Here is a 19,863-nt window from a genome sequence, read left to right as displayed (position 1 = left end):
ACTAGCGCCCCATGCAGCCAAGCCTAGGACAGCGCAGCACAGGATCTGCATCTCTGGTCGATGATCTCGATACATGATGGATGTAACCTCATCCCACGATCGAGGAGGACCGCATTGGCCTGTGGAGATAATTGGCTGTGCAGACTTGTCTGTCAGTTGATTTGATTCGATTCGTTTCGTTTTTGTTTGCACCATGGCCAGACAAGGACAAAAGCTTGTCTGATTTGCATGTACGGGGTACCGTAGTGTGTGGTTGGTTACAAAAATAAAATATTTAGAAAAGAACCAGGTTCCTGGTGTCTCATTCATCACTGGCGCGAGCTATCTGGTAGTCTTGCAGAGTCCATGACGCCCACATACACTCCAGTCAACTAACTGATAACAAGATTCAGGTCTCTCAGATTGCTGTAAATATTAACTGTGGTATGACTCCAGATTCACACAGGCTTGTTCGGCAAAACCTGCTCTCAATTCAGATGCAACAGCTGTGTCTTCTTCACTATCACCCAATCTCACATACAATTTGAGCAACATTCATCATGACTTCAAGCAAGGGTCCAAAGAAGGTTGTGATCATTGGTGCTGGAGCAGCTGGCATGTCTTGTGCCGCAACTCTCGCTCAGCATCCAGACAAGTTCAAGGTCACAGTGCTGGAGAGATCTGATGTGCCGGGCGGCCAGGCAACCACAATTCCTATCGACAACCAGAAGTTTGGAGCTGGATGGCTGAACAATGGTGTGCAAGGAGGTTCCACGGTGGGTTTTGTTCTTTGGATCTCCTCTCTGTGTCTTCTTGCCTCTCAGAGCTTGCTAGATTGCTCGAATAATTATCTGAGATATAATTGCTCATGCACATACAATACACAATACATATCAAACCAGCATTTGCTGACTCTATACAAACCCGGACCCAGATATTCAAGCATACCTTCAACTTCTTCAAAAGGTATAAGCATGAGCCTCGAGAAGTGAAGCTGCAAGTATCCTTTGGTAAGGGTACCGAAGGCTTCTGGACAAACTGTTTTCCCAGCAAGTTGGTCGAGGAACTGTCGAGCGACATCAAAAAGTTTGGCTGGTTCCTCAAGCTCGTCAAGTACACAATGCCTGTCCTGGGACTCGTCCCTATCCACGTCATGATGCGCCTCATGTTCTTCAGCAAGGACTTTGAGCACAAGATGGTCTACCCCCTGATCGCCCTGTTCCTCGGTACCGGCAACCAGACTCGCCATGTTCCCTCTGCCATCGTGGAACGCCTCTTTGACGACCCAAACATGAAGCTGTGGGACTTTGACAAGGACACCCTGCTCCCCAACCTGCCCACCATGGTGACCTTTGACAACCTGTCCGAGTTCTACAAGGACTGGATGAAAGACCTCGTCTCCAAGGGCGTCGACATTCGCCTCGGCCACGAAGTCGTCAGGGTGGCATCCCGTTCCCATGACGGGGTTGTAATCGAGTCGCGCGCGGCAGGCAGCGACGGCGAGACGCCGACGCACGAAGTCTTTGACGACATTGTCTTTTGCACCCTGGCCGACGACACCCTCCGCCTGCTGGGCAAGACGGCAACCAGACGGGAGAAATTTGTGCTGTCGGGCGCCAAGTTCTACGACGACATCACCATCACGCACCACGACCACGCATACTTCAAGAAGCACTACGAGACAACCTTCCAGGACGACCTGTGCGCTGAGCCAAAGTCCAAGGCCCAGGAGGAGCAGGTGGCCTTTTCCACGGGCAAGGACCCCAAGTCTCCCGCGGGCTTCCGGCCCATGTACTACACCAAGAGCTACAAAAAGGACCCCACCAAGATCGAGATGTCGTTCGACTGCAGCAACTACCAGTACCAGCTGCTGGACGCCAACGGCAAGGCCGACGACGCCGGCTACGAGCACGTGTACCAGAGCATATTCCTAGACAAGCGCAACCAGAACCTGTGGACGTGGAACGAGATTGACGAGTCCAAGATCATCAAGAAGCAGTGGTGGCACCAGCTCGGTCACCGGTGGCAGCACTACCTTCGTGTCGTGCCCGGCATGATGTTTCTCAACGGAAGGAACAAGACCTGGTTCGCCGGTAGCTGGACGTTGGTGGTAAGTCGCAAACTTGCTTTTGGGTAGTATGGCGCCGTTTTTGAACGTGGACTAAGACACTGCGCTGACAATTTACGAACAGAACATGCATGAGCTTTCTTGCGTTAGTGGAATCGCGGCCGCTTATCGGCTTGGGGCCGACTACAGGAAGTTTGATGACTTTGCCGAAAACTTCTTCAGCAAGTACTTGATGCTCTCTCATGGAGTAGTGTACAGCATGGAGGAGAAGCGGAGGAAGAAGGCCGCGCCGAAGTCATGACTGTGAAGAGAGCTCCTCGTCGCAGTCCTTGCCCTGGAAAACTAGTTGCATGGTTTGAATTTAGTAATCAAAGGGGATGTAATTGTCAACAGATGAGAATCAAGACTAAACTTTATGAGCATAAAAGCGTTATATAGACGCTAGCAATTATGTTCTAACGACCACTTCAAAACGCAAGCTGTTTCACTCGGGTAAGAACCTAGAACTAGACCTAGTACCATCCGTAACAATCCTCAAGTTGCTTGAGTGAGATCATTGTCCACCCAAATATCGCCTGGTAGTTACTACTCGCCTTAGGATACCTAATTGCTTGTTCACAATCATTATGATATGCTGATCGGCTTTTGACAGGGTATATGTGGCTTGTGACATTAAGATCTATATGGCAAAAGTGCTTTAATGTCAACTGTAATTGGTCAATGGACCACCGTATCCCCCCGAAAAGAGAAAAAAAAATATTTTTTTTTGTTTGTTTGCGTGCTTCGCAGTTGATGCTCGTAGTCGCAAAGGCGACAGGAAGACCACGCTTGGATGGACCATTGTTGGCCCCAGGATCATTATTCCTTTCCATGACCTCTCCGCATGGGCTGGTTCGTGTGTTGCGTGACGCCATCAGCTGGGCCGTCATAGTTTCATCTCCAAACGTATTCTTATCCTCAGCCAACCCGCTGGCTTCCCTCCTCTGTCTTCGACATCCCCCCTGCTCTAGTGTAATAAAAAGAAAGCCCGAATAGCTTTATGTAGGAGGCCGGCACCGCTGACCTTCCCCTCCCAGATGAAAAGCCCAACAGCAATGGGTATCCTCAAAAGAAAAAAAAAAAAAAGGAAAAAAAAACGAACCAGTTCCGACCTGCGCTCGCTGATAACAGCAACAACAACAACAAGCCCCCAATGATGCCCATACCAAATGTGGCCAAAAAAATCCATCGAAGTCGGAACCCCCAAAATTTACATTGCCGAAGAGAAATATATCTCGTATAACAACGAATATGAGTAAAAAGAGATGTAAAGACCAATAACAACAAAGAAAAAATAAGATAAGCAGAAGTGGGACTCGTTGATGAGAACATAATCGAAACGCAAAGCCATCAGAAAGCCGACAACCTTGTGCCCAGTCCGAATTTGATGAACCGGAAAGCCATCCGGGAGTCCCAAAGAATAGCAGGCGCCGAAAGCAAACAAAAGTAAGGAATTGACCCCAAAGCGTAGCAAAATATGTTCCGCTGTCGACCCAATGCAACCAATACGCCGGCAGTCGATCGAGACCGGCCACCCAAAACGCCTAAAGTGACGGATCATATCGAGCAAGCAAAGAAGATTTAGTAGATCCACGGCCTGATACTCATGAGCTGCCTATGAAATGTGCGCAAGGAAATAGTGTATGTAAGGAGGCATTTTGCCTCAAACAGTCGAAAGAGAATAGACTTGTAGCGAGTGACAGTTGAGAGAGTGTGAGTAATTAACGTAAGGCTCATCGTAAAACAGAGCATCAACAGCGGTTTTAGGTGGAATGAGCGTTGGCGAATGCTGGTGACTGCACTCCCATGTGAAGAGAAGAGTCCAGCTTAAGGATTCGGCGAAGGCCGTCTTCGATTGCCAGCAGTTCTGACGATTGCTGCGTAATGTTACCGCCAGGTTGGGAGCTGCCCTGACCTTGGTGTACCGAAGAGCCATTCGGAATTTGAGTCGTGTATGCCTGAGCAGTGGCGGGTTGCGGGTAAGCCACTGGAGGAGCATGAGGAGCCGTTCCAGCGAACAAGAACTGCTTGAGGGCCTCACTGCGGTCCACGGCCAGTTGCTGTTGCTGCTGCTGTTGCTGCTGTTCTTGCTGCTGCTGGAGATAGCGCGGCTGATTGAAGTGTGAGCCTCTGACTGGTTTTTCGGAAGATCTTGCCGCCCTGATACGGTCCTGATATGGAGTTGAGAACGCCGGGCCCATCATCTTTGCTGGTGTGTTGCTGGACTCGTTCGCCATATGTCCGTCTGCAGGGTTCATCGGAAACTGAGTGCGCCGGCTATGCTGCAAAGGGCTGTCGCCTGCGCGAGAAGGCCCAGAGCCATTTTCCCGGGGAAGACGAGGTTGCGATGGCGGCGAGAAAGGCCCGATAGGCAGATCCGTGATCGCATTCGCAGAGCTTGCTCGGCGCGCTCTCTCCTTCTCTGCCTTGTCAGCGCGGAAGAAGAAGTCGAGTGGAGACTCTTCCCGGGTAAGCTTGTCAACACCTGACTTGTTCACCGGAGTCGGCCTCTCAGAGTCGGTCGGGGGTGGCGAAGGTTCGGGGTTGAAAAGTCTTCCAGGCGGCGCAACCCCCGGCGAGTCGGGGACAGATTTTGCCATGAAGCTGGGGATCGGGAGCGAGGAAGGCGCCGGGGAAGCGTGGAACGTTGCGCCGGCAAAGGCAGCAACCGATGGGCCCTTGGCCGAAACCGCGGTCGGTGGCGGAGTCTTACGTGCCCCCTTCATGGGACCTGGCGAAGCAGTATGGTTCTTGGATCTGTTCTTGTTGCCACTTCGCTGCTTGGGCTGGGAGTTCGGATGCAGAGAGGAATCCGTAGTAGTCGTCGGGCTGGGAGGGCTGAATTTGCGCGGTGTTTGAGGTCCGGAGGTAAACATTTCTTTCTGGAATGCAGCGTCGACTGGCATGTCGGCCACGTCGTTCTCGGATGCATAGTATTTACGTGTCGCTGGCGACTGAGTTGTGTTCCGGCTCTGGCGACGCCTGCCCTGGCCCTGCCGGCGGTGGCTGTTGTTGGCATTGATATTTTGGTGCATTGCGGGTTGATTGAGGAGACATAGATGTATGTTCACTTCCGTCACTCGTGAGGAACAACGTGATTGAGAATCAAACGGCGCAAAGCCGAACCGTTTTTGAGCCCAGAAATAGAGTTCGTTGGCAAAGTGAAACGACAGAAGGGAGAATTTGAATGAGGTATGGGTAAAGTGAGGCGAAGTAAATAATGTAATGTAAGATGGTAATCGTCGTGGTGTCAGCACGAGGTTGTTCAGGTCAGCTCCAGAAGAGCGCAAGATGCGACTGCGGTTTTAGGCGCAGATGATCGATTCGTTGCGGCGGGGTCGGGCGCTACTTGTGCAAGGTAGGTGGCAGGCGGGTGGCAGTACCCCCGACAGGAGACCGGAAGCGAGCGACTAATGTTGTTTGGGCTGATGACGCCTGGCCACGGAAGTCTAGCAGGGGTTGGAGGAGCGGCTTGATGGACGAGTCCGAAGATGAATCAACAAATAACATGAAGTTACTCGAAAAAAATAATTTCACCCTATCGATGTAGATGTTTGCCAATAAACTGAACCGTGCACCTAATAGTCACAAGTTTTGAGAGAAGAAAAAATCACGTCAACCGAGCTTCTTCGCCGCAGTTTCGAGTAGGGTCGGAAGCTCTTGTGGAAATAAAAAACCACCGGAAGAAAATTGTCAAGCGAGAAAGAGAGAAAAAAAAAGCCTTGTATGGCAAACTGATCACGGCGGGTAGGAGCAACAAGGCGAATTTTGTCCTGGCCAAGATTGGGCGATGACAAGGGGTCTTCGCTAATGGCGAAATCGGGCAAGCCGGGCAAGGCAATCAATCGACTGCCTGCCTGCCAAGGGAATGAGGCAGTTGAGTGGAGCCATTCTAATGACGCCTGGGTCAATCTGAGGGGAAGTGCGGTGTCGCAACACCTCTGAGACCAAGGAAACCTAGGTATCTTTCGTAGCAGCAACCTTCCATCGCGAAGCCATTTTCAAGTCAGCCGACTAGTCGTCTCTATCCTCAAAGCCAACTGGCGAAACACAATATCCGGGCCGACATATATGAGATAGGCATGAAGCACGCCGGAAAGCAAACATACCTTACCTGACTACCTAGGTACCTAGATAGGGAGGTACATGACCTAAGGTACCTATTGGACAAACACTGCAACGAAAAGCAAAAGGCTGAATGCAGGGCGCCCACGTCATTAAGACCCAGGTACAGACAGTACTGTAACGGTCGACATGTACTGTACCCAAGGTGGTCAGCGGTAAGGCGGCTAGCAGGCTAATCAGGTTGATTATGGGCTAGAGTGAGTTGGTCTCTTGCTGGGGCCCGGGGTTAGTGAGCCAGTGGCTTACCAGAAAAAGGGAGAAATCAAGTCGTATTCATTTGTTGGACAAATATCATTTACAGAAGTACTTCGGGTATAGATATAATTGTGGCATTCTTGAATAAAGGATGGGATGGACTCTATACCGCCTACATCGCTTCATGGTTCTTTCTTCTTTATTTCTTTGTTTCCCTATTGGACACTGGAACCAACTTCCGGCGAACTTGCTGCGTTGAATTGTACCTACTCAAGCTACTGTAAAGCGAGTTCTGTTAGGCAACCCAGACTAGTGGGGCGAGTGTCACAGTAAATTTACTGTACCGCAGAAAGTGGAGGTAAGGGGTCGATGGGCAAATGAGGTACGGAGTACCATACCTTTTGCGTACCTCGCGTCCCTCACAGGACAGGCTCCTTGACTGTACCTACCGGTACCTGAGGCACCTAGCAGACATTGGCGCGCAAAGCAAGATCACCCGCCGGTTACTCCGACATTTTACCCCACCACCGCCTCTTGTTAGGTCCGATCCGCCCTCCTCGTCGCCTCGCACTCGGCGAGCGAAACCGCGCCCCAACTGAAAGTTATCAAGGTGCCTGTTTGCCGCGAAACACCCCACCGTCAAAGATCCGACAGCGACTGCAGTTCCCCACAAAAGCAAAGGGCTTATTTGTGCGCATTGCTATCGACACAACTGAGGAAGCAACGACGGCCTGATCCTCGACTTCACGACCGACCAACATCCCCGCACTCAACATGGCCGACGTTGACATGACAGACGCGCCAGGTGGCGCAGGCCCTGTGGCCAAGAAGAAGGGCGGCGATGGCGCCGCGGGCGAAGGAAAGAAGCGATTCGAGGTCAAGAAGGTATGCATGAAGCGCCGTCATAATCAGGTTCCGACACTTTGGTTTCTGACAGGTACTTGCAGTGGAACGCCGTTGCGCTCTGGGCTTGGGACATTGTCGTCGACAACTGCGCCATCTGCAGGAATCACATCATGGATCTTTGTAAGAATTCCTGATGCTTCCCGGTTTGCACTCATGTTTCAACTTACTAACTTCTGTCCAGGTATTGAATGCCAGGCAAACCAAGCATCCGCCACGAGCGAGGAGTGCACTGTTGCCTGGGGTATCTGCAATGTCAGTATTCATACGACTGCACGAGAATGCACCCGTTTTACAGCTGCTGACATAAAGACAACATTCCCATATAGCACGCTTTCCACTTCCACTGCATCTCAAGGTGGCTGAAGGCACGACAGGTCTGTCCCCTGGATAACCGTGACTGGGAATTCCAGAAATATGGTCGTTGAGAGGGGATCAGGCGTAGCAGCATTACACCCCGGCTTGTAGCCGGCCATGGGTCCAACGGCACCGACAGCTTCGTTGAGCTTCCCGGGCAGGCAGGGAAACGCTCAACCTCTGGGAACACGAGGATTACAGAGCAGAGGCGGAACCGAGAGAGATGGACAGGCGTGGTGTTTGGGCGACAGGCTCACATACACATAAACATTGCTAAACGAAAACAAGAATACTCAGCGCTGCATGTGGCAGCAAAATAGATAGTGATCTTGGCAAGCGCCTGCTTGTCTTGATTTCGTTTTGCGATCTGCAAAGCCAACGTTCCATCAATAATCATGGACATCCTGCATTATAACAGATTCCTCCTCCAAAATCCCATGATCATCACCGCAGTGCCTTCTCATCTATAACAATGTTCTGTGATGTCTGTAGCGGCTTCGATCCTCCTCCCACAGGCAGCCACTTGACGGGATGGCGGTTGAAGAATGGCCAGGGCGGCAGAACAAGAGCGAATGTAAGTGCAGTTCCTCCAAGACCTATGTACACAGCGAGCTTGATGTCCTGTAGCAAGTAGCCAATGATGAAAGAGAGGGTCTGCAAGGTGTCATCCGAGGTTAGCAGATGGTGACGATCAGCAGCGGAGAGTCAAGAAATATGTAAATAGCGTACCCCGACGATGCTAAGCAGGATGGTAGCTAGGTTATCCGCCAACTTCTGGCCTTGAAAATCCTAGAGTACGAGTGGAACATGTTAGTCGCAAAGAAGAGGCCACGTTCACCCAAGGCAGCTCCAGGAGGACCATATCGCACAATTTGACCCTCGAAGATATCGCGAGCTTGCTCTAAAAGCTGTTCCGCCATTGCTGATGCTAGAAACCGTTGTTTGTTGTGTTGTTACTGAGTTGCGGGACGATGTATGAGCGATCGATCGTTTGGTAGGGCCAGTGTTTGGTGCTTGTAAAAGGCCGAGCCTCTAATCAGCCTTGCGTACAACAACGTGGCTGCTCAAAGTCCCAGCTTACGGCAATTGAACGCCATTGTGGGGTCAAAAACGGGGCCCGACCCCACACTAGGCCTTAGCGGACTCCGTAGTCTACCGCACAAGACCTCCGGGTGCATTAATAGCCCTCTATCCTTGGATAGCTCGCGGAGGAAGAGTTGGTATGTTTTGTGCAATGGTATATAATTATTACTGAACAACCTATCTTTTTTTTTGTCTTTATATTGACATGGTAAATGTTACATGAAACTCCTCGTGATAGCTCAATCAAAATCTATAAGGATTTGCGCCGAGTGTGGTGAGCGTGAATACCCTAGAGATGTGGGCAAGAGAAGGGTCCAAGACATAAAGGGTATTAAATCCATTGCCGGTATAAATCCACACCTGCGATAAGTAATAGTGAATACTCACTTGGTGGGCAGGTAGGTACCTACCTACCTTGATACTGGACGATTCGCAACTCAATACTTGAGTGCACTTGCTCAGGAAGTCTGCTTATAACTTAAGCATTCCGATCAGACCATTTCCAACTTACGAAGTAACTGTTCGGTAGACAATCTGGGCAAAAGTGAGTCTGAGTCAGGAACCTCGCATATCCGTAGGTAATTCTGATAACAACTTTGCCCTGACAATTCGTGGACTAGAACTAAATTGAACTGGACTGATACCTTGTTCCTACTAAGGCCCGAAATTGGCTTTTTTTCTCTTTCCCCTTCCCCTTCCTTTGTTGAGTTTTCTCAGGACGGTGAGGCTCAACCTCTCAACTCAACTGTTATGTAGATCGGTCAGGGAATTGGTTATTGCAAGCAACCCAATCCGAGCTTCCGATCTGCCGACTTGGCTACCGCCTTATGACTGAATACGGGCATAGTAGATGCTTGGATGTGCTTACCTAGCCGCCACTGCCTAGCTTAGATGCAGTCTAAGTGTTCTTTTTTTGTTGTTGCGGCTGCAACTTCACAAGGTTCAAGCTGAACGTTTTGCAGTGCATTCCAGAAGCATACCTAGCGACTGTAGCGTAATTGGCATTCATTTGTTTCTACAATTAACAAGGTAGCTTTCTCCAGCCAAATGGAACCCAGGTTGGCGCCTGACTTGTGTCGAGCTTACGTGTACAGTAATGGGGAGGGAATTTATCGACCACTCTGGACGCAGAAAGCATTCCCTGTCTCATGGAAGATCCGTGATCAATGAATGGCACACTGGACACGTGTGCCGACGGATTGGCTAGGTAGGCCATCTGGGAAACCGATAGGTTCTGATCCATCACTGGCGACTTTGATTTTGAAATAAATCATCAGGTCAAAGAGCTCCTTATAACAAGGCTGCCGCCATGTGCCCGAAAGCCAATCAGTAGAAACATCGGTAGCTGTTGCTATGTTTTCCAATAGGAAATTTCATCCTTGGACCTCCTCCCAGTTCACCGCCGCTTGGCGCAGTGGACGACCAATGCCTCTTCAGCTGGTAAATCGCGCGCAGAACAAGTAAGATGACGCCGTGGACAGGACAGAATTTTCAGGCTAGAGTGGGTGGTCAAAACGAAACTTCTTTTTTTGTTTGCCAAGTACCCCACTGCCTGTACAATGGAATGGAGGTGAAGAAGTTTGTCAACAGATTGTCAGGTAAAAATAGAAACACAGACAGAAAATATGTTTTGACAGAATAACATTAGGTAAGATACCGGTGGCTGCTGCACGATAAACTAGGAGGTAGACAATCATTGAAGAAACTTTCTTAAGGGAGGATAGCCGTATGAATGTCCTTACGTAGTAGTAACTCAATGTTGATGTACATTAATGCATTATGTCACTGGCTACACGAGCTGGAGATTATTCTTGTCACTCGGTGGCTAGGATGAGCCGGCGGGTTTCGCATGCGCCTTTTCCCGCACCCCTGTATTCGTAGCGCGCTCATTTGCTTTCTTTCTTTTTTTTTTCTTTCCCTCCGTTTCGCCTCCTACGTCCAGGACTCCAGGTCGGTCTACAATACAGTAGAATATTAACCCCAGGCCCACCACAAGCACAACCTCGCTTCTCAAGCTAGGCTTTCTACGAACAAAATCTCTCAGCCCACGTCAAATCTTTTCGCTGCTCAACACTACAAATAGTCTATCAATCGCACATTTGGCAACACCCCTTCTGCCAAGTGTCTTTATTGATATTCACTATTTGCTATCCGTCAACTGAACGTGTTCTGCCGCACTTATACGCCCCCAAACCTAAAAAATACATAAAATCTCCGAGGGAGAAAAAAAAAGCACACAAATTTGACGTACCGCCGTCACAAAGAGACCGAAAGTGCGCGCTTATCTGTGTGGCACGATATACACTGCCTTTGCGCGAAGCACTCGGCATATCGAATAATACTTCACAAAGTCGTCAAGTTGGCGGGAATCACTGCATCTCGACTTCCTGTTTGCTCACCACTCCTATGCCCTAAGTTCTGGGCCTATAGCGGAGTGAACACAAAACCACCCTAACTGGGAGCACGCGCTCGCAGCTTTCGCACCCGAAAGGGTTCACTTATCATCGCCCGGCTCCTGTGGCTTTCAGCCCGCAACAAAGCCAGCAAGCCAGCAAGCATTAGCTATCGAGCTCCTCCAAGAGCTCTCCCATCACGCTGGCTTCATACTTCCAAGTCATCTGCTGCGGACGGCACCCGGCCGCCCGTTGCCGTCCACTCATGCTGGACCCCTGAAAGAATTCTATTCAGCTTCCGAGCGGTCGAAAGTACCTGCATCAGAACAGCAGCCAATCCGCCAGGTCCTTCCCCGGAACGATCCCGGAACGATCTTGCAAGCCACTGACCGTGTGCCGCATTGTCCACTCAGCGTACTAAGACCCAAGCAAAAGCCCAGGCCAGGCCATCCAGTCCGTCTCGAGAGTTGCTTTTCTTTTCAGAAATGTCTGACCACGACGAACACGTCGGGAACTCGGGCTACTCTACCCCGGTTCCTGAGCTCGATGACCACCGTCATCAGACGGCCAGTGTCCAACGCGCCGACCGACCACGCCGCGGAACGTTCGATTCCCTCTACGGAGGTCGTCAACTCGAGGCAGAGCACAGCCAGGGTGGTACGGCATCCTCGGTTCGAGTTCGTGATTTCGAGGAGGCGATCATAGACGATGAGGCAGCCGACATTTCTCCAACCCCCTTCCGCGTACGACGCCCGACTGTAGAATCAGAGCGATCCGTCTCACCACCGAACTCGGTGAAAGCATTTGCTCAGGCACGTAAGCGTGAGCGTGGAATGTCGAATTCGGAACCCCGGCTTCGCAACGACGAGCAAGAACTTGTCCGGACGACGTCAGTCGCCAGTCGCCACAGCTACCGCAGCCGTCAGCCTACCGTCAGGACCGCGCCGGGCGACGATGTGTCCAGCCTGAGCACCAACAAGTCTGCCGAGGAGGATGTCTGCTTTCCAGTGCAAGATGACCACATGGGGGACCGCCTACACATCGACTTTGACTTCCTCGAGAGCTTCATCCAATCCGACTATGAGCTCCAGCAAACCGAGAGGCTGGAGCGGCGCCCCACTCACAAAGTTTTCTCGGACATGCGCCCATCCACCGCCACTCACGCGTCACCCGTGGTGACTTCCGATGGAGATTTCTTGGAGATGCCTATGGGCAAGACTTCATCCGTCAATGAGAAAGACGACACCGGCTCTGGAACCGAAGCCGCCAAGCCGACTCCTTTGCCTCGAGAAGTGAACCGGTTCAACTTTTTTTCCTCTGCATGGGAATCGACCATACACGCTCAGTACTTTGGCGACTTGATTCTTCCTGGCGAGGATATCCGTGGCTTGTTCTCCTTCCCGAGGGGCGAGACCGATGGAGTCTGGTGGCTCGATGTCAGCAACCCAACAGCCGAGGAGGTGCGCGGCATCTGCAAAGCTTTTGGTATCCACCCTCTTACTATTGAGGATATTACAACCCAGGAGACTCGTGAGAAGATTGAGCTGTTCCCCTCGTACTATTTTGCTTGTTTCCGCACATTCGAGAAGGTGCAGGACGAGAACGGGGACACCGAATTCGAGCCCTTTTACGTCTATGTGGTCGTCTTCCGCGAGGGGACACTGAGCTTCAGCTCCAAGTCGAACCTGCACGCCAGCCATGTTTCCAAAAGAATCGCTGCGCTGAAGGATTACGTTGCTCTGAGCAGCGACTGGATATGCTATGCTTTGATGTGAGTAATGTTTGGTTTTATCTTCTTGGTCTGCAGACAGCAGTTGGGATCCACAGGAATGCTAACTTGGCCTACCATCAACAGTGATGACATTGTCGATTCCTTTGGCCCTGTCATCTCCAAGCTTGAGCTGGAGACTGAATCGGTCGAAGATGAGGTATTCATTGCGCGCAGCGATGACATGCATACCTTTTTGCGCAAGATCGGTGTGATCCGCAAGAACGTCATGGCTCTCATGCGCCTGTTGGGCGGAAAGGCGGATGTCCTGAAGGGGTTCACCAAGCGATGCAACGAGAACTACAAGGTGACGCCTCGGATGGACATTGGTCTCTATCTTGGTGATATTCAGGATCACGTGGTAACCATGATGACGAACTTGGGACACTTCGAGAAGATGCTATCTCGTTCTCATGGTAACTACTTGACGCAGCTCACCATTGACAACATCACTCAGGGCACGGACACCAACAGGATGTTGACCAAGATTACTTTCCTCGCATCCATCATCGTGCCGCTGAACGTCGTCACTGGTCTGTTCGGTATGAATGTTCATGTTCCGTACCAGGAAGTGGAGAGCCTCGATGCTTTCTTTACGATTCTCGGCTGTCTCGGCGCATTTGTGGTTATCTGCCTTTGCACTGCGAGGAAGCTTAAGTATATTTAGTTGATTGTTTTTCTTTTCCCTTTTTTTCTGGTTTATATATCATGGGGCGGCGAGCGATTGTTTGAGCGAGCAACATGTTGGTTGACATGGCTTCAGTTGGAAGCGTTCTGTCCTTAGGTATATAATCTTCTTGTAGTAATTTGCCTTTTTATACTGCACTACATGGTTAAACTTGTGTATCAAAGGTCACTCAGCGGGTCCTACACAGTATTCATTGTAGGCCTGGTGTCATACTGCCTAGACACGGTTTTGCGGTCGGGACAAAATCTAGCCAGGATTCAGACAAAAGTGATAAATGATTAGTGTTTTGTAGGCAAAAAAAAAAAAAAAAAGCTACATCGGAGCATTCATCTTTTGCGACATTTAAAATTTGCTACATGTACCAACCGTCAACGTCAAAGAGGCTCTGTTCCCATAAATGCATTGGACGAACCAAACGTCGTCCAGTCCCAAAAGCAAAATAATTAAAGTGGGGCCGTCCGAATTCGCCCAACATTTTTGGTTCGCCGCACGCCGCAGCTACTCCAACGTTTGGTCCGAAATAGTAGCAGCAGCAAGCAAGCCAGCAAGCAGCAAGAGCAGCAGTTGAAGCTCCAGTCTATCGGCCGTTTTTGTAATTGAAGTTTTTGACCGTCAAAGTCCCGCTGCCTCAATTGCAGGATGGCTTCATTAGCTTCACTCGGCCGCCTGTCCGGCAGGGCGGGACAAGTCGGCGGACGGAGGCTCGCGCAATCTACAGTCGCGCGCAGAGGTATGTCTTGTGCCTTTTGTTTTTCTCCTGCTCTAGCCTGGTCCCTGTAGTTGAGCTGTCAATTGCTGGCTGAGAGGCTATGGAGCTTTTGGCAGGTACAGCTGGCTGACCAAACGCCGTTTTGCACGACTGCAAACTAGACTTTAGGACCTCGACAGCTGCCCTGGCAGCTCAGAACTTCACCATGCCAGCCCTTTCGCCGACCATGACCGAGGGAAACATCGCGACGTGGCGTGTCAAGGAGGGCGACAAGTTCCAAGCCGGTGATGTTCTGCTCGAGATCGAGACCGACAAGGCCACCATGGACGTCGAGGCACAGGAGGAGGGCGTCGTCATGAAGATCCTGCAGGGTGACGGTGCAAAGGCAGTCAAGGTGGGCGCCCGCATCGCAGTCCTCGCCGAGGAGGGCGATGACGTCTCGACCCTCGAGATCCCCGCCGAGGACCAGACTGGTGCCAAGGACAGCGCAAAGGAACAATTGTCCCAGGGCTCATCGACCTACGGCGGCGGCTCGGCTCCTCCGCCCAACGACTCGGTGCCAGACCAGCCTACCCACTCAGCGGCCAAGGCGAACGGTGGCGGCAAGGCACCCAAACAGACATACCCCCTGCTGCCGTCAGTCGCTCACCTCGTCAAGGAGAAGGGCTTGGACGAGGCGGCCCTGGCGGAGATGACGCCGACGGGCCCCAACGGCCGCCTGCTCAAGGGTGACGTCCTGGCCTACCTTGGCGCCATCAACCAGAAGACGCCCGTGTCCATCTCCGAGATGTTTGAGAGGCTTTCACATCTGGACCTCAGCAATATCAAGATAGTAAAATCGACCCCGCCGCCCGCCAAGGAGGAAACGAAGGCCGCCGCCGCCGCCGAGACTCCCGCTCCCAGGGTACAGCAGGTCCAGGTCAGCCTTCCTGTGTCACTCGAGGCTGCGTTCCGCGCTCACCGCAAGGTCTACAAGAACCTGGCCGTCAATCTGCCTCTGGCCACCTTCATCGAGCGTGCCGCAGACATTGCCAACGAAGGCCTCCCCGCATCGGCCCGCAAGCCTTCGGCCGACGACCTCTTCAACGACCTTCTCGGTCTCCCTCAGGCGGGGCACAGCGCCACTCGCGGCCGCTACTTCCCTATGATCTCTTCCCCTACCGCTACTGTCGCCCAGCCCGCCTTCTCGGGCAGCCGCCAGCAGACCGACATCATCGACATCCTGTCCGGCACAGCCACCAAGGCCAGGAAGCCGGTTGCCCAGCCTGTGGCCGAGTTCGATGTTACCGATGCCGACGTGCCCCTGTTCAGCCTCAACGTGCCGAAAACTGAGGAGAAGCGCGCCAGGGTTTTCCTCGAGAGAATCAAGGTTGTGTTGGAGAACGAGCCGGCAAGGCTATTGTTGTAAAAGCACAGCCCAACAATCTGATCGAATTTCCCCCCCATCAATCTTGTACCATACTGGAAGTAATAGAGCTAGATTTCCTGAAGCGGTTCGGGCGCGTTGAGAATTGGTGAATTATGCCAGTCTTAAAACTCATTTCTTTGTAAGTCTATTAACGTAGCACATTTCAAGATAAAAAAAAACATGAAGCCATCATTTTTGTTTTCTTTCAACAGGACCTCGTGATCATGTGGTTTGGAATCCGCAAGAGATAATGAAAAGAACAGCCACTCGGCTGCGTAAACCCGGTATAAACAGTGACTTTGCCCAACCCAGTCGTTATATTGTCCAAACGTAAACAACCTGCCCCAAGTGCTAGACCGTAGAAGAGGCACTTTGTTCAATCCAACCCAGCTCGTAACATCATTCAAGAAATCAGGACCATAAAAAGCGTGACACGACGTTGAAGATCACAACTCGGTTTCTCCCTCGGTGAACGACTCCGTCTCGGCCCTGTGGACGACGGTCCCCTCGTCGCTGCCCTCCTCCTCCTCCTCCTTGATCTCGGTATCCATCGTGATAGTCTTGTCCTCGGGAACAACGGTCCTGTCCTCAAGACCGACAGATGTGCTTCTGCTCATACTTCGCCTGCCGTAGCCCTCCATCTGCTGCTGCTGCTGGTCCAGGTTGTTGACAATCTTGCCCAGGGCAACGTGGATCTTGTAGAGAGCGTTGCGGCCCGTCGTGTCCGAGACGAGCTGGTTTTCGACGGCCTCAGACATCTGTGCATATGTTTCCCTGATCTTGTCCTCGGCGGATGTCGGGGACACGTAGAGCTTTCCGAGCAGGGCGGCCATGACCTTCTTTTCTTCCTCTTTGTGGGTGTTAGTCTTCATGTCCTCTCGTCTTGTGCTAATCTGAAAAAGCCTGGTATAAAGATGGGTACTTACTGCTGATACTGCTCCCAAGTTTGGCCAGAATATCGCAAGCAAAATCAAGGTGGATATCGCCACTGACAGCCTTTTTCTCTGCGTCACCCGGGATACCTGCCGAGTAGCATTTGCGTGGATCGGTCCAGTCCACCAGACAAGCGCCAATTGTGCTCATGCTCACCATCTCGTCGCCAATGTCCGCCTCGTCATCATCGTAGCCCTCCCGCACATTGAAGAGCGTGTGGAGGGCGTCGAGGGCAACCGTCCGCATCAAATCCTGGTTCTCGGCGCGCGAGTAGCAGAAGACTGGGAGGAAGTAGTTAAGGGCTTGCCTCACGCTCTGGTTGCCCGAGCTCGACGGCTCGAAATAGGCGACCACCAGCGTCTTTAGCAGCTCTGCCGACGCCTCGGGATCGGTAACTACCCTGCCCAGTAGCAGCTTGGACACGGCAATTGTTGCGGCTGCTTGCACCTCGGGCGATTTGCCGGCTCCTCGCAATGCCTTGACGTATACTTTCTGGAGAGCTGGGTTGGCCGAGAGGAGCTGAGCACCGTGCACGTTTAGGATATCGGTAAGGATGTGGAGGGAGGTGATTTGAAGCTCTGCGTGCCCCTTGCTGAAGAAAGTCATAAACAGGGTAAGGTTCTCTTCAGCAAGTGACCGATCAAGAAGGGAGCATAGCCCTAGGCAAACCAATCCTCGCTCCCGAACGGGAACTTCGTGGCTGCGCACTGCTGGCACGACGAGGTTGTTGAGCATTGAAACCAGTGAGTCGTTGGACTGTAAGCTCCCCGAAACATTGGCAAGCATGCACTGCACAATGTGCAGACATTTCAGGTTTATCATAAGCTCCTTGATCAGCTTTTCTTGCTTCTCCTCCTCGGACAAGTTCGCATCCTTGTCAGGCTTGCCACCCTTGGTGGGAGTGCCATCACTGCTGACCTCAGAACGGGCCGAATGGAAGCTCTCATCCTCATCGCCACCCATGTCGTCGACAATGGTGTCGTGAACATCGGCCACGGCCTCGAGGACCACACTGCAGAACTCACGTTCACCGGCAGCATCTGGAGCGCAAATATCGCGGAGCACGTCTACGGTGAGCTTGGTGACCTCATCCGGCAGCTCTGGGATGGAAAGGGTCTGGCGGAGGAGGGCAAACATTTTCCTACGACCGACCTCGTCCGAGTAGTCAAGCGTCAGTGCAATTTGTAGTAATTGCTCGACGATGAACTCCTGCTCGACCGTGTCTTCTTCGTCCTCATCCTCCCCAACCTCTTGCTCCTCCACTCTCTTGATGGCATCAATCAGGACCTTGATATATCGCTCCAGGTAGAAAGCGAGCTTCGTGACCTCGGGAAGCTTCTCCTCAACCAGAGACTCGTACCTGCCATTGCCCTCTGTTCGGCAAAACTGGTTGAAGCTGCGGGCCATAAAGACAGACTCGGCCGAAAGAGTCTCCCAGAAGTTATCGTCAAAGCATGCCGCATCTCGGTAATCCGGCCGTCCCTCCCAGAAGCCCTTCATGGCCTCAAGGGCAACGCCGTTCTCGACGCCCGAGTTAACGACGTCGATACGTTCAAGCAGCTCTAGCAGCCCGTCAAAGTTCGGGGCAGCCGGCTGAGCTGGCTGGCCCTCCTCTGTTTCCTCAGGAGGGCCAACGCAGTCCTCGATCCAACGCTCACGGAACAGCCGGCCAGCTGCCTTGCGAACGTTTTCGTCCCTGTCCCGAAGACCCCACCGAAGGAGCTTCTCGCGCATCGAAAGTGATAAATGCCGGAAGTCTCCTAATGCAGGGAGTAGTCGTGAGTATACAGCGCGTCGCGTAAGCGCATCAGAATCTCGCGCCCTTTCAAGCAGGAAAGGCAGTGTGTTGGGTAAGATGGGCAGATTGACCAGTAGCGAGCGTCGTACGTCGGCGCTAGGGTCGTTCTGAAGGACCTCGAGCAGCTTAGGCAGCAGCTCAGTGCTAGCATCCTCGTCGCTGTCGTCCGAGTTTGGTTCCGCTTCCATTTGATTGCCTGCAAGACGCCCTAGTCCAAGGACAGCCTGGGCGCGAACCATGGCCTCCTTGTCTCGGATCCTCTTGAGCAGCCCGTACCGCAGCTTTTGGAAGAGGTCGTCATCTATCGCATCCAAGGAGTTGATGATCTGAGAGACGAGCTGGGTGGACCTGTATCGGACGTACTTGTCCTTGGCCGATAAAAGGGGCAGGATAGTATCCATCAGATGACCCATGAGCCTCGTTGTCGGTGTCTCAGGCATGGTGCTTGCATCTTCATCCACCTCGCCAAGTAGTTCGTTGTCCTTGACGATGGCATGGGGCAAGAAAAAGGCGATGAACTTGACCACCTTCTCACCCGCACTCTCTGTCTTTTTGACCGGCATGATTCGCAGCACACATCTCGCAACCTCAGCGTTGAAGTCATCCTCGCCAAAGTCGGATGCGGCCGAGGTTTTACTGCTTGTCGGCTCATAGCAGCATGCCTCCTGGATCTTGCGGAGCGTTACTGCGAGCTTTCGATGCGCTGCAGTCGTGCGCTGAGCATCGCGGAATACTGCGGCAATTTGGTGACGGAGGGCATTGTCTGGCGTTTCTTCGGGGACGTCAATGCTGGTAGTCGATACCCGTGATGCATGCGACGCTCTCGGGTTGAGGGTTGCCGACGATGACTTGTGCGAGACCCCGCTGGTCCGCGTCGATCGCGTAGATGCACGCGCCGGCATGAGATAGTTTCGGACTGTCTTTGATATCTAGGTATGTCTCTGGCTTTGAGAGACTGAAAAGGGGCGAGAAAAAAGGCAACCCCAGATTTGACTGGTTGCCAAGGTCCGGGTGGGTGAAGTAATGGGTCGAATATTTACCGCTTTCGCATAAAATCAGGCGTCGAGTGCGGTTTGATTATGATTTGTAACCTTGCAAGAATAAAGGGAGGTAATAGCGGTTATTTGATGAAGCTGCCGTGCTACTAGCCATCGGCTCGATGTTGACAGCGAATTAAGTTTGATATGTCGCAAGCGCGTTGTCGTCAACTCACTTACGCGGTTGCCAAAATGGGAGGCGGATTGAATGAATGTTAATAGTGATGTTTGTCAACAAAGTCCTCTATTAGGACTAGCGTATATGGAATGCCCCTCACCAACGGCCTCCAACTTCTTTTGTAGCTGCGGATAGCGACAGAAGGAGTCCCCCACTTTCCACGTGTTGATTGCACTTAAGGCAAGCTTTATCGACAAGAGGG

The 19,863-nt window shown here is 52.0% G+C and overlaps 7 protein-coding genes across 7 annotated transcripts; 4 read left to right on the top strand and 3 right to left on the bottom strand.

Moving 5' to 3' along the window:
• The first annotated feature begins 130 nt into the window (after window positions 1–130).
• MGG_08846 (uncharacterized protein) lies at window positions 131–2,507 on the top strand. The gene is made up of 3 exons (XM_003713818.1): window positions 131–755; window positions 914–2,089; window positions 2,172–2,507. Exons 1-3 carry the CDS (start codon window positions 540–542, stop codon window positions 2,346–2,348), a joined length of 1,569 nt encoding a protein of 522 aa, XP_003713866.1. The 5' UTR covers window positions 131–539; the 3' UTR covers window positions 2,349–2,507.
• On the bottom strand, window positions 2,401–5,818 carry MGG_08845 (uncharacterized protein). The gene has a single exon (XM_003713817.1). It carries the CDS (start codon window positions 5,119–5,121, stop codon window positions 3,850–3,852), a length of 1,272 nt encoding a protein of 423 aa, XP_003713865.1. The 5' UTR covers window positions 5,122–5,818; the 3' UTR covers window positions 2,401–3,849.
• Window positions 5,819–6,835: 1,017 nt separating this feature from the next.
• Window positions 6,836–8,118, top strand: MGG_08844 (RING-box protein 1). Its single transcript, XM_003713816.1, has 4 exons — window positions 6,836–7,291; window positions 7,354–7,432; window positions 7,494–7,564; window positions 7,639–8,118. Exons 1-4 carry the CDS (start codon window positions 7,181–7,183, stop codon window positions 7,735–7,737), a joined length of 360 nt encoding a protein of 119 aa, XP_003713864.1. The 5' UTR covers window positions 6,836–7,180; the 3' UTR covers window positions 7,738–8,118.
• On the bottom strand, window positions 7,820–8,712 carry MGG_11330 (microsomal signal peptidase 12kDa subunit). Its single transcript, XM_003713815.1, has 3 exons — window positions 8,536–8,712; window positions 8,396–8,455; window positions 7,820–8,320 (listed from the first exon to the last, which is right to left on the bottom strand). Exons 1-3 carry the CDS (start codon window positions 8,584–8,586, stop codon window positions 8,111–8,113), a joined length of 321 nt encoding a protein of 106 aa, XP_003713863.1. The 5' UTR covers window positions 8,587–8,712; the 3' UTR covers window positions 7,820–8,110.
• A 1,821-nt stretch (window positions 8,713–10,533) lies between these two features.
• MGG_08843 (magnesium transporter ALR2) lies at window positions 10,534–13,909 on the top strand. The gene is made up of 2 exons (XM_003713814.1): window positions 10,534–12,913; window positions 12,998–13,909. Exons 1-2 carry the CDS (start codon window positions 11,628–11,630, stop codon window positions 13,575–13,577), a joined length of 1,866 nt encoding a protein of 621 aa, XP_003713862.1. The 5' UTR covers window positions 10,534–11,627; the 3' UTR covers window positions 13,578–13,909.
• Window positions 13,910–13,925: 16 nt separating this feature from the next.
• Window positions 13,926–15,907, top strand: MGG_08842 (pyruvate dehydrogenase complex protein X component). The gene is made up of 2 exons (XM_003713813.1): window positions 13,926–14,328; window positions 14,469–15,907. The coding sequence occupies exons 1-2, from the start codon at window positions 14,238–14,240 to the stop codon at window positions 15,713–15,715; spliced, it is 1,338 nt and encodes a 445-aa protein (XP_003713861.1). The 5' UTR covers window positions 13,926–14,237; the 3' UTR covers window positions 15,716–15,907.
• On the bottom strand, window positions 15,803–19,693 carry MGG_08841 (uncharacterized protein). Its single transcript, XM_003713812.1, has 2 exons — window positions 16,642–19,693; window positions 15,803–16,565 (listed from the first exon to the last, which is right to left on the bottom strand). The coding sequence occupies exons 1-2, from the start codon at window positions 19,346–19,348 to the stop codon at window positions 16,162–16,164; spliced, it is 3,111 nt and encodes a 1,036-aa protein (XP_003713860.1). The 5' UTR covers window positions 19,349–19,693; the 3' UTR covers window positions 15,803–16,161.
• Window positions 19,694–19,863: the final 170 nt, after the last annotated feature.

This window comes from Pyricularia oryzae, chromosome 2 (genome assembly GCF_000002495.2).
Source record: "Pyricularia oryzae 70-15 chromosome 2, whole genome shotgun sequence".
NCBI classification, from domain to species: domain Eukaryota; kingdom Fungi; phylum Ascomycota; class Sordariomycetes; order Magnaporthales; family Pyriculariaceae; genus Pyricularia; species Pyricularia oryzae.
This window is presented reverse-complemented; position numbering and strand designations above follow the sequence as displayed.